General features: G+C 47.5%; 1 protein-coding gene across 12 annotated transcripts in view; it reads right to left on the reverse strand.

Moving 5' to 3' along the window:
• Positions 1–13,070, reverse strand: part of SEC16B (SEC16 homolog B, endoplasmic reticulum export factor) — a 99,291-nt gene that overhangs the window by 6,641 nt on the left and 79,580 nt on the right. For 8 of the 12 annotated variants that reach the window (XR_013174123.1, XR_013174122.1, XR_013174117.1 and 5 more), the window contains 11 exons: positions 12,412–12,523; positions 10,634–10,739; positions 8,128–8,268; positions 6,861–6,983; positions 5,965–6,040; positions 4,364–4,663; positions 3,511–3,578; positions 1,817–1,960; positions 1,481–1,579; positions 506–611; positions 308–387 (listed from right to left, as the gene is read on the reverse strand). Coding sequence is in view for 4 of the 12 variants with exons in the window: in XM_077157094.1 (XP_077013209.1) it covers positions 308–387; positions 506–611; positions 1,481–1,579; positions 1,817–1,960; positions 3,511–3,578; positions 4,364–4,663; positions 5,965–6,040; positions 6,861–6,983; positions 8,128–8,268; positions 10,634–10,739; positions 12,412–12,523 (1,355 nt within the window). In the remaining 8 variants the exon portion in view is untranslated. The other 4 variants (XR_013174121.1, XM_077157096.1, XM_077157097.1 and 1 more) reach the window with 4 other exon arrangements.

Consider the following 13,070-nt stretch of genomic DNA (forward strand, 5'->3'; position numbering starts at 1 on the left):
TACAAGAGTGCTCTAGCCAGGCTGCAAGAAATAAAAATGTTTTCACAGCAATAGGCATGAAACCCATACTGGCACGGACAATCCATCAGGAATTTATTACAGCCTTTGCCAAGGACACTGGTGAATTCTGGCTCCTACTGGGATGAGGAAAGAAGCAATTCTTCAGACTTCACCTAAGGAAGATTTCCCCATAGTTCCCACCAATCAGTCCCTCACAGCGTGGCACCTCCAGTCCTCCCAGAATGTCCAGTCCTCACACACACCAGACATCTGTGGGGTCCTAGGTTCAAGCCTATGGTCTGCTCACCTCAGGCACTGTCAAGCCTCCAATCCCAATGCCCTCAGCTTCTCCTGCACCAGACACAGATCCTTGACCATCACCTCCACCTAGAAAGCAATGAGTCATTGCTGGTTCCCTTGCTTAGGACGCACCCCCGCAAGATACCTCCACCCTGGAGGGCTGAGAGAACCACAGGCAGCCCAGAGGATGTGAGGCCCATGGTACCCGTGTTCCTGGAGAAGGGGCTGGCAACGTGCAGAGCCTGGGCCCCAGGAGGAGGTGTCAGTGAGAGGCTCGGGCTTGTCTGTCGGGGAGGTGTTCGGGAGGTCTCCTGCAAAGAGATGGTTTGGATTCGGAATGCTTTGTGGAAAAAGAAAGGCGGGATCAGTGGTTAACAAACCCATACCCGCTTGCATGTGCTTCTGCAGTGCCCATAAGTGTGGCTCCCCACCCAGCAACCACTACTGAACACTCTCCGTCAAACATCTCCACCCTCACGCCACGCCTCTGCTCATGAACTCCCTACTGCTGCTTCTCTCAAGTTAAGTTTCTCCACCCTAACTTTTAAGACCTTTCACAATCTGCCTTTGCAGGACCTGATTATTTCCCACAATCTTCCACTGGGAAACCTCTGTTTCATTCACACTGGGGTCGAGATGCCAGCTTGAGGCCTACCGAGGTGCTGAGGAAATTTCCTTGGAAAGGCCTGTAATAGATTGAATCGATTCCCCCAAAAAGATGTGGAAGCCCTACTGCCCAGAACCTGTGAATGTGACCTCATCTGGAAACAGAGTCGCTGTAGATGCAGTTAGTTATAATTGAGGTCATTCTGCAGTAGGATGGGAACTAAATCCAATGGGACTGGGGCAAGGAGACACAACAGACATAGCGGTGAAGGCCACATCATGATGAAGGCGCAGGTGGAAGTGCTGCATCTGTAAGCCAAGGAAGGCCAAGGACCGTTGGCCAATGTCAGAAGTTAGTAGAGTCAAGGAAGGACCCTCCCCTATGAGTTTCAGAGGAATGTGGCTTTGCTGACATCTTGGTTTAAACTTTTGGTCTCCAGAACCGTGAGAAAATAATTTCTGTTGTTTGAAGCCACCTAGTTTGTGGTACATTGTTACAGCAGGCCTAGGACACCAAGACAAAACTGCCACCCACAGAGGATGGAGCTTCCTGCCCTCCTCTCCCAGCCATCACCTCAGAATCAGGACTGTCAGAGGAGTCTTCTTCTCCCGTGGGTGACACATTGCTGGTCGGCTTCGATCGAAACCAGCTCAACCAGCCAAATCCTGAGCTCTGGAAGGGGAAAGGGAATTTTCGTTGCCTATATGTTTGTTCCACCCCCAATGAATATGAGATTACCCCATCCCAACATGGGAGTGGTGAGATGGAGAGGGGACAAAACCAAAGGACAGATTCCCATCTCTGCTCCACCACTGGAGAAGGGGAGTGGAAGGGAAGGGAGGGGAAGGCCAAAGGAGGGAGAAGAGGAGGGAAATGATGGGGAGGAAAAGAAAGAACAGATTCCTCCACCTTTGCATTCTCTTTCACATCTTCTAGCTTTTCTCTCTGTTCACTGTTTTGTGGAGGATTTTTATCTGTACCATCTGAGGAGCCCTCCTCATCCTCCTTGACTGAGCTCTCAGACATATTTTGTGCTCTGGGAATCAGTGTCACCTGGAATTAAAGAAAATAAGAACTAACATCTGGATGGCACTTGGCAGGTTACAAAGGCACATGTACATACACTCCTTCATCTGATCCACTCAATACATCTGTGGGATAGTCTTTGGAATCATATCTTACTGATAAGGATGAAAGATTTAGCCACAAAAAATAATCTGCCAAAAGTCTGAGGAAAAAATAAAGCCCAAACTCAGGTCTTATATTATGCCTGATCCCATGGAGTTTTGCCCTCTGTGCTTTCTCTGTGGTAAAAATTAGTCCTCCAGAGCTTTGCCAAACCCTGGAGCAGGGGCTATGGACACTACTGCTGTGGATCAGGATGGCCAGGAAACATCCACAGGGACCCACAATCCCAAAAGGCTGGAGAGTGCAACAACTGATGGGTCTAATGCATCTAAGAGCTCATCTTCTAGCACACCTGCTCAAGATCCACTGTGAATTCACGTACAAAACAGGAGTAAAATGTGCTCACACCCCTTTAAATTTACATTGTGCACTGCTCAAAAAGCACATGGTATAAAATTAGTACAACGATTGAAAAATACTTTGACAGTATATAAAAAAGTATTTACTGTGTGCCAAGCCTGATTCATTGTCAAACTCAATATGTGTGAATGAAGAAATGAATGATGATACTTTCATACCCATTTTATCACACCAATATTAAAAATCATATTTATGAATGACAGGAAAACCAAACTGTATAATATTAAACAACAGATAGAAATAAACCTTTTTGTAATGACTTAACCAGTGTCTACGCACACACAGATAAAAGCTCTGGAAGAAAATTATCAAAATATTTGACTGTGGAATTATTAGTGATATTTGTTTGATTCTTTACATGATGCTTTTCTTTATTTTCCAAGTTTTCTGTAACAACAATGTACTGCTTTTTATGGTAAAAAATTTTGAAAAACAATGAAGTTAATAGAAAAATTTTAAGGGGTTACAGTTCCACTATTACTGGAGAAAGTTACATGATGTAACCCTCCAACCAGCAAAGATGAAGACCATCTAAAGTCTGGAACCAGTACTGTGACTTGTTGAGAGAAGGGGTGAATCGCTCAACAACTAGATAGGACAATAATTAATTAGACATGGTGACCCTTAGCGAGACTTGCTGCCTAAGCGAGACTGACATCGATCTCTCCTAAAAATAAAGCAAAAGATAAAGTAAAGAAATAGATATCCAGAGTTTTCCCATGGCAGGACAGGTCTGGTGAAGGTTTGGGGCAGCAGTAAGAAGACGACGTCAGAGGAAGCAGAGGTCTATGAGGCAAAGCAAGCTAAAATCAGCTCTGTGGCCCCCTCCCCACCCAGACACAGGGCAGTGGGAGTAAGCAGAAACAGGAAACGGCCTCCTCCCCAGCTCCCCAGATGGGGTACCAAAAGAAACAAGTAGAAACAAGGCAGGTTGGGAGAGAGAGCTGGTCAGCCCAGGAGGAGGAGCTTGCATGTGGCTAAGAAACTGGGGCAACTGGTAAAAAGCCAGGAGCAGCAGGGTGGCAGTGGCATTCGGTAATGCTCTGACCTCCCACCTGTGGAATGGAAATGATCTTTTGACCATCAGGATGCTGGAAGGTTTCTTGAGACATTGTGTTCTCCCCTGTGGCACAAAACAGAAAGAAAATGAGTCATTTGAAGTTGTATCTTTTCCATTCCTCTTGAAGATGGCTTTTCTCATCAAAACACTGCTGGAGCTCAGAAGCCAATACCCAAAGGAGATCACAGCAAGTGAGAAGTCAGCTTGTGCTGCTCCCTTCAATGCCAGCTGCTCCAGAGATGCTCGTTACCCAACCTCTGCCTCTGAACTCCAAGGTCGCACCTTAAGAATCTTGGAAATCAGGGCTACATGGAACTAGACCATTCATTCTCCACCCCCTTCTCCTCAGTTTTAGTCTCCCCTTTGGGAGAGAACCTTGTCTTAGAAATTCTAAGGTCCAGTCCTTTTATTTGGCTTCCCCAGCATTGCTCAGTGCTGTTCACCCACCCCTATTGTCCAAGGGCTGAAAGGCCTGAGGGAACTAGGAACAGAAGGGAGCACGGGCATCTGGCCACAGTGGATGACATCAAGCTCTAGGATGTCAGGACTTGGCCAAAGCTACAGCAGTGCAAGGTACAGGTGGCATCTTCTCCACCCTGCAGCCTCTTTCCTAGAATGATGTAATCTAAGTAGTGGCTGTCATTTGTTTTGCTATGTTTATCCCAACAGAGAGATAGACTGGAGCATTAGAAAACAATCTCCCAGCACGGTGGCTGACACCTAGTAGGCCCTCAATAACGAGCACCCTACTACCACTATTTACGTCTTTACCAGCTCCCACCCCACACCTGCTTTCTTTCCTCCAGGACCCCCTGGCCCAAGGCTTCCACCTGGCTGGCATGACTCACCGAGGGGTGGGTAAGCCTGCATGGTTTCCTCCCAGACCCTTCCTCCGGGAGCTGCTGCCACTGCCACACCGCTGCCAGTCCCTGGTAGACGGGCATCAGGAACCGAGTGGAGAGGCCCCGGTGCCCCTGTCTGCCCTGCACCACCTCCCATAGGACGAGAGCCCAGCTGAGGGGGAAAGGGCTGCTGTGAGCTGGGCTGGCTCAGGACTGTCTGATCAGGCACTGGCCAGAAGGCTGAGCGGTGGCCGAGGGGTTCTGAGTAGCCTTGGTGTCCCAAAAGATCCTGGTAGAAAGTGTTTTCTAAGGACAAAGAGCAAAGAGGAAGAATTGAGACCTGAAATATGGTATCTGCATAGACACAAAGAATATTTCTGCCCGTATCCTCTTTGAAAAGCAGTCACAAGGGACGGGTCATTGGAGTGGCTTCCATTCATGTGGTAAGTAAAATTCAGCAGTGGATGTAACGCCTTGCATCGTTCATGATTTGTAGTTTACAAAGTGATTTCCCACACTACCTTATATGATTGCTGAGCCTTAAACCAGAGGGTTGGGAGGGCAAAAATTATAATCCCACCTAACTTCACACCTCTTTATTTTTCAGATAAATCTTTCTCTCTTAAGGATTTCCTAAGGAACTTGGGTATTTTGAAATTTAGAGAGTTTCCAATTAAAAATCCAAATCAGGCTGCAGAAATGATGGCTTTCCTTTTAAAGAGTCAGGGTGTGTGCAGAAGGCATCTTGGCGCTCATTAATTCTGGCTCTGGCATCTTGCTGAGGAAATACACTAAGGTGTGGAGGCGTAAAATGATTGATACGAGGTGCGAGCGGCAGGTCCGCCTACTCGAGCGGGCAGCAGGACATCTAGCCGGAAATGGCCATCGGGAGACAACCCAGCCAGGCTTTCCTCTACTCCTTCACCTTTACAGATCCGGGGACACAGCGGCAAAGCTGAGAAGCAGCAACCCAGGCACGCCTTGTCTTTCCTTCCCTTGCTCATCGCGAGGAAAGGGAAAAAGGCTGGGAAATGGCTGGAAGGGACGAGATGAGGACCCAACCCTACTGTGGGAGTGAGGTGGGGAAAGGGTGTGGTGCCCACTGGGGTTGGTAACCCCTGCCAGGCCCACCATTCAGAGGCATCCCGAGGAAAGAGTAAAGATCTGGGGAAAACGATTTGGAAACATATATTGAATTCACTCACGTGTGGCAACTGATTATTTCCAAAAATCTTAGGAGCTTCCTATCTCCCCAGCACTATCATAAAACTCAGATCATCGATAATCCCTGTCTTCAACAAACTTATTTAGCTGAGGAGAAGGTACTAATAGAAGTTAAATAAGTCAATAATGATACGACGCAATACAGTAGTTAAAACCTGAATTGTGGGGCGGAAACTAGAAGGAGGTAGGGTTTTAGGTGGGTGGGAATGGGGGACAGCGGGAGCTTCACAGAAGAGGTCGGTTTCAAGCTGTGCCTGGGAAGGTCAGGCCAGACAGACGTCAGCAGGCAGAAGGGGAGAAGCATGCCGGGGTGGGGCCGGGGCTACTTCATTCAATCTCGCATGATCAGATTCTGAGTCTGCTCAGGCTATCAGCTCGGGTACCTGTTGTTGGTCCTCTGGCTCCCAAAATATCAGAGTGAGCAGAACGAGGATCGCCAATGTCTCCTGCTACCATCTGCTATTTAAAATAAAGTAAAATCTTTTTAAGTGACAGAAGGTCAAATAAGGACAGAAAACAAAGTGGTTTCAAAATTAGGTCAAAAGGATACTTCCAATAGGGAAAGCAACGCGATGGAATCCCAGCTGAAATCTCAAGGTCTCCGTGGGTCACATGGGTGACAGCTCTGCCTCAGCCCTTTTGCTCTCCCAGCTCTGCTCAGGGCCAGCAGAGCCCGCCTGGAGACAAGGGTCATCTGTCCTCTCCCAAAGGAAGGGGCAAGCCAAAGGAACTAAACCGGGAACCTTGGGGCATGCAGGAGAGGGCAGTGTGAGGGCCATGCCTGCTTTTAAAACTCCACCTTGTCCCTTCCCCAGTGCAGAGCGGCAGGAAGAAAATGGAGGAGGCCCTGTTCCAATTACTGCTCCAGTTACTACCGGCAGCTTCTGCCATTGTCAGAAGAAAAAGGAAAGGCCGAGAAATCTTTTAAGCAATTGCCCTACATTACATGAAAGTGACACAGGTCTGCTGTGATCCATTGTTCCTAACAGAGATGTGGAAGCTTTGATGGTCGTGACACATTATTTTCCGGGACCTCAGAGAAGGGTGGGGAGGGTCATCTGCAGGGGGGCGAACAGAGCCGCTCGGGAAAGAGGCAGCAGCATGGAAGCTCCGACTGCTGCCCTTTCCACACCAGACTGTGCCTTGCGGGTGATGGAGAAGCTACGCCCTATCGAGGGGGTGAGGAGTGGGGACTTACTGATGTCAGTGCCTATTCTGTGTCCGAGGGAGTGAGGAAGAGGGAGCAAAGGGCCCAGCCCACCGGCCCTCGGTGGCCCACCTCTCCCACTTCCAGCTCCTGCTGCCGCCTCCGGAGCCGCACTAGCCAACTGGGCTCCGGGTCCGTGTCTCCACGACGTCTCTCTAAAGCCAGGGGATCTGACATCTTCAGCTTTTCTGCTAGCTGTGCCAGGTTTCCAGACAAGCCAGAGGCAGAAAGCAAGAAAGGGAAAAGTGGAGAGTGAAACAAGAGAAATGGAAAAACAATGGGAAAGAGGAAGTAAGGACAAAAAAGAAAGAGAGCCTTAATTCGTTTGTAAACTAAGATGATAAAGAATAATTGAGAAATCACAAATTCAACAGCTATCCTCCCCAAATTGCAACTTAAGGAAACAATCTACCTTGGTGTCAGGTGCTAAATAAAATGAGGGGAAACGCTTATCCGGCTTACGTTTCTCTGCAAAGCAGTCTGCATTCTTGCTGTGCTTTTCAAACCTCAGGGCACACAGGGATCACCTGGGGACTGGGTAAAAGTGCTAATTCTGATTCAGAAGATCTGAGAGGGGCCTGAGATTCTGCATTTCTAACAAGCTCCCAGATGATGTCCATGCAGCTGGCCCAGGGACCCTTTCTGTTGTAAGGTTCTTCTATACCATCAAGTCCCAAAACTTTCCTTCTTATTCATTCTGGGTCCCTGAGCTCCTTGCAACCATCATCCTGTTGGCAGAAATTTCAGTGAACAGGTACTTGGTGCCACGGATTTTACTGGCTATGAATCCAGCACTTGGACCTCGTCTATAACACAACAAAAATCTAGGGAAGGTTGCCTTTTGGCTCTCCAGCTAGTGGATTTTTCTTAAGTTAATTGGAACTGTCTGCTTGATTTTTGTTTTCTTCTCCATAAATGAGGGCTTGATATTTTTGTTGTCTTTCTTAAACATATTTTACATGTGGGAAATATTCCATGCATTTAAAAGCATTTTAATAAGGAGCACTTCCTGTTTTCCACTTTTATAATTAGAGCGGCTCACAGTAGCACGCAGTTGGACTGTACCAGAAGAGGAAATGCAAGAGAACTTCTGGTGTAGCACGCGCCTGGTCTCCAGTCCCCTAATCCCACCACTCCCCACCCACAGCATCCTTTTGTGGGCACAGCGTCAGGTCTCTGCTTATCACATGTGGGCACGCATACACGGTCAAAGACAGCCATTGGCTCCAATCTTACAGCACGTTCAAAGAAGATGAAATGTGGAGTCTGGGCTGCTTTACAATGGTTTCATCTGAACGCCAAAGATAAAAACCTACAGGGAAGGCTCTGAGATGCTCACCTTGATGAGCTCCACTAACAGCACGGGGTGACTGCTCTCTCCCTGGCTGAGGAGGGCCGTGCCAATGGCTTCGCAGTAAAGCAAGGCCTGGGACACGAGGCCATAATCTGCCAGACGGGAAGCATAAAGGAGCTTATACACCTGTGAAGAGGAGTTGGGGCCAATGACTAGTCCATCCGGGCAGGGAAAGAAAGAGAGAGAGAAATGTAGATAAGACTTCTTGGAAGTCAGCTGACTGCCAGCTTCTGCTACCTCTGGCATCCAAATATCATCCTTGTGCCATTTGGGGCATTTTATCTGTAAGCGGGCATAATTCCAAATTCTGTCTGTGGTTCCTGCATTATAGAGAAAAGAATGGAAATCACATCAGCTCAATCTTCCTAGGGCCTGGTCAGCATGGAAATGCACCAGAGTACTTGCCTCCTATCAAGACGCCCACATCTCTGGAGAGTCTGATGCATGCAGCTAGGACTAGGTACTGGGGGAGATAGAAAGGAAGTCAAAGATAGACCCTGCCTCCAGGGGCTTAAAGTTCCATGGAAAGAACAAAAAATGCAGGCGAACTTTCCCAAAGCATGAGTGACAGGGCAGGATGAGGTTAAGGGCTTTGGAATCAGAACAAAGTTCAAATCCCAGCCCCATAGGAAGTTCGCCTAGTTACCTCAGCTCTGTGCCTCAGTTTCCTCACTATTCTTCGTGCCTTGTTTCCTCACTATAATACAGAGATATATGTCCTATCTCCTTGGTTGTTGTGAAGATTAAATGCAATAATCCATGTAAAAGTACTTAGAACAAATGGCATGCAAGAGATGTGAGCCAATATTGCAAAACCCCCTGGGCCCCAGTTTCTTCATTTGCCACAGGATTAAAAATGAAACACTTGAAACATAACAGCACAGTGCCGGGTATGTGGTACACGTTCAGTAAAACTGGCTAACAGCATTACTGTCAGCCACATGGTACCAAAAAAAGGAGAGGTGGACTTAATGAAGACGGGAAAGGAGCTGACTTCAAAGACTGCAGCCCTGCACCCAAGAGTGACTGAAAGGCTGCGCTGGAGAAGATGGATTTTCGTAAAACCCTTAAAGAAGGGAAGATACTATTTGAGTTATTTCTGTATGTATGTACAGTAATTCATTCATTTTAGAGTTTTTTGCTTTGTGTTTTGCATTGTATTTTTGGGTACCTGTTGTGTGTACAATTATTTTGTGTAAGAGTTGTTGGCACTGAACTCTGACTACATACACCCCCAACAGCAGATGCTGAGAGAGATATAAAGACTCAAGTAAAAAGGTCTCTGCCTTGGGTAGTGCGACATGGCTGCCACTTGGAATCTCAGGTGGGACATGAGATTTTGTTGGTTTGTCCAGAGTGATGCCCCGATGAATCCCAGAATGATTTGATCAGTGACTGGAAAAGCATTTGCAAGCCCCCTTCAGGGAACGGTGAGAACAGGGAGAAATTCAACTTCCCCAGGTTGAATTCTTGATATTCTCACGGGCAGTGTGGATAACCAAAGCTATAGGCTGAGCCCCCAGTCTTGGGGTTTGCTCATATGAAACTTAACCCCACAAAGGATAGGTCAAGTCTACTTAAGGTTTGGGCCTAAGAGTCACCCTCAAGAGAGCCTCTTTTGTTGCTCAGATGTGGCCTCCCTCTCCAGCCAACATGACGAGCAGTCTCACCACCCTCTCCCTCTCTGCGTGGGACATGACTCCCAGGGGTGTGGACCTTCCTGGCAACGTGGGACGGGGATCCTGGAATGAACTGAGACTCAGCATCAAGGGACTGAGAAAAACCCTAGAATGAGCTGAGAATTAACATCAAGGGATTGAGAGAACCTTCTCGACCAAGGGGGGAAGGGTGAGGTGAGACTGAGTGTCGGTGGCTGAGAGATTCCAGGCAGGGTCGAGGGGTTATCCTGGAGGTTATTCTTGTGCATTGAGTGGATGTCACCTTGTTGTTCGGAGTGTGGTGGAGAGGCTGGAGGGAACTGCCTGAAGGTGTGGAGCTGTGTTCCAGTAGCCATGCTTCTTGATGATGATTGAACAACGATATAGCTTTCACAATGAGACTCTGTGAATGTTAAAACCTTGTGTCTGATGCTCCTTTTAGCTACTATATCAACAGAAGAGTAAAACATATGGAATAAAAATAAATAATAGGGGGAACAAATGTTAAAATAAGTCTAGTTTGAAATGCTAGTGGTAAATGAAAGCGAGGGGTAAGGAGTATGGTATGTATAATCTTTCTTTTCTCTATTATAGTTTTATTTCTTTTTCTGTTGTCTTTTTATTTCTTTTTCTAAATCGATGCAAATATTCTAAGAAATGATGAATATGCAACTATGTGATGATATTAAGAATTACTGATTGTATATGTAGAATGGAATGATACCTTAATGTTTTGTTTGTTAATTTTTTTTAATTAATAAAAAAAGTTAAAAAAAAAAATCCTGTTGCCCCGGCTCACCAGCGAGGGTGGTGGCCTCACTGGGTTCAGTTACCTGGAAAGAAGAGATGAAGGATTTGGGGGAGCCCAGCATCTGACAGTATTCGAAGATTTCCGTCCTGTGGATAGCTTCAGTTGTTGCAAATTTCAAAAACTCCTGACTAAAACCAAGAGAATAACAAGAGAGAATAAGATCTGTGGGGAAATCATTCTAGAAGAGAGCTGAACACTAGCTGCATCAATCCACGGTAGAGTTTCTGTCCTGAGCTGATCCCTGCTGGGGCTGCTCCAAGAGAAGAAAGAGACTCTGTGCCTCCAGTGGGAAGGCTTCGCATCCTCTCTCCCCGCCTTCCTGAGATGGAGGAAGGAAACACAGCACAGCACTGCACGAAGACACTGGGAGGCAGCGACTACAAGAGGGTATCATCCCTCTTGGAGGAGGGTAACCTAAAGCAAACTGGACCCGCAGCCCAGCTCAGTGCAGCCCTGGATCCTCCTCTTAAACCCCCTGAGAGCTAACCTTAGTGCCCAAAGCCTAGGACCACACCTACGTAAAACCACCCCTAGCCTCAGCAAAAGAGCATGAGAAGGAGAAATGACATGACCCTCCAGGAGCACCGAAAAGAGGAGGCATGGCAGAGAACCGGGAGGACTGCTGAGCCAGAAATCAAACAATGGTCCTTGTGTTGGGTGTTCATTCAACCAACAGGGAAGCAGAATGGGTGGCTATAACCTGTGGGGACAAGAGACAAGAGTCCCCAAAATCTCTCCCCTCAAGAGCTTGCTGTAAGGGGCTTTTCCCTTAAGAAACCACCTGGGTTATTCCTGGGGGTTAGGACTTTATCTCCAGATATTTTCTCTTAAAATATAAACATAGGAGGGGAGACATATTAACCCATACTATACTTCTTGTCACAGTGGCACAGCTGGGTTCCTCTGATAAGCTAACTCTGTGCTCTGAGACCAGCGCCTTGAGAGAAGGCTATGATGGGGGTATGTTTCTCCAGCGGTAGGTAGTTTGGTGCAAGAGTTAAAAAAACAAAAAGGAAGGACTTTGCAGCCTGACTCATTGGATTCTAAACCCAAACCTAGTCCACCCTCGCTGCAATTATCTTAGGCAAGTTATTTAACTGCTCATGCCTCAGTTTGCCTCCTCTATAAAATGTTCCTTCTTCATAGGATAAATTTGTCATGATTAAAAGAAACAGCGCAAATCAAAAGATTGGCATAAAGTAAGAACTTAGAAAAACACTATTACAGGGAAGTGGGGGAGAAAGATCCAGAATATGGAGTACTGCTTGGGAGCAAACTGGCCTGTTTGTCCATTTATTCATGCTCTAAGGGCTTATTAAGTCCTTTTGTGTGGAAAGCCGAAAGCTGTGGCCAACGGAAAATAAGTGACCGGTGGGCCTCTGAGCAGCTGAGCACCACGTCATTTTGGGAGCGCTGGTATGCCAAAGAGAGGCTAAACATAAACTTCTTTCACGTTCCAGTTCCGCGCGCCCAACAGCCAAGCCTCGAGGCGCTGGCCAATTTCTTGGAGACATTTCCGGCCATGGAGCCAGACCACCACCTAGTGGCCAGAGTGAAACACTACAACCCAGAAGGCACCGGCTCTAGGCTTCCCAAAGCAGGCCCAGGGCCCCCAGGTGGCGCAATGCAGCCCCCATGGACACCTTTCCCAGACCTGGGCATTAAACAGTCCCAGAGGAGGGGACCAGCGGTAGCTGAAGTTCATGCAGGAAAACAGAAAAAGAGGCCATAAAAGCCACAAAGAACTAAAACAGTCCCTAGAAAACACCAGTCCCACTTTTCCTCCAGCAGATCACATACCTGTGGCTACTGCCCAGCAAGACCAGGTGGTCTGTCTTCACCGTGTAGTGGCCGAAGGGCACATGAGCCACGAGGTAGCAGAAGTGAGCTGCCTCCACGAGCCCCTTCCCGGCTGCAGGAGGAGGAGGAGAACCAGACTCCATCACGGCACTCAGCCATGTGGGGCCCATGTCTGGGGCGGGGAGGGGACTCGAGGGCAGAGGGCAGAGCGTGAGAACAAGTGAATGGTCTTCTCAGAGCACAAGCTACCAGCCCCACAGCCCCACTCTCTTTCCCACCTGCATTTTTAGGCCTCAGACTTTACATTTCAATTCTCCGCAGCCAGAATGAGGGGCTATTTCATCATGAGGAATTCTCTGCCCATTTCAGTCCTTCCTGAGAGTGAGAAGTGGTGTAGCGTTGCCTACACCTGAGCAAAGAAGTGGGCCATTTGAAATGGCTGTCCTTAAATTAGGGTTCTAGGGGCACGAATGCTTCCTCTGCTAAAATCAAATGATAAGACTTTTCCCAATGCTCAGAAAAAACACATTACCAAAAGTTTTCCAATTTGAAGATTTTCTCCCATGCATTTTCCATTACCTTGAAAATGAATCCATGCAAATACGTAGAGTTCCAAGCCTCCCGCCTGACACCCAAGGAGGGCTCAGCAAATGTCAGTT

This window comes from Tamandua tetradactyla, chromosome 4 (assembly GCF_023851605.1).
Source record: "Tamandua tetradactyla isolate mTamTet1 chromosome 4, mTamTet1.pri, whole genome shotgun sequence".
Classification (NCBI taxonomy): domain Eukaryota; kingdom Metazoa; phylum Chordata; class Mammalia; order Pilosa; family Myrmecophagidae; genus Tamandua; species Tamandua tetradactyla.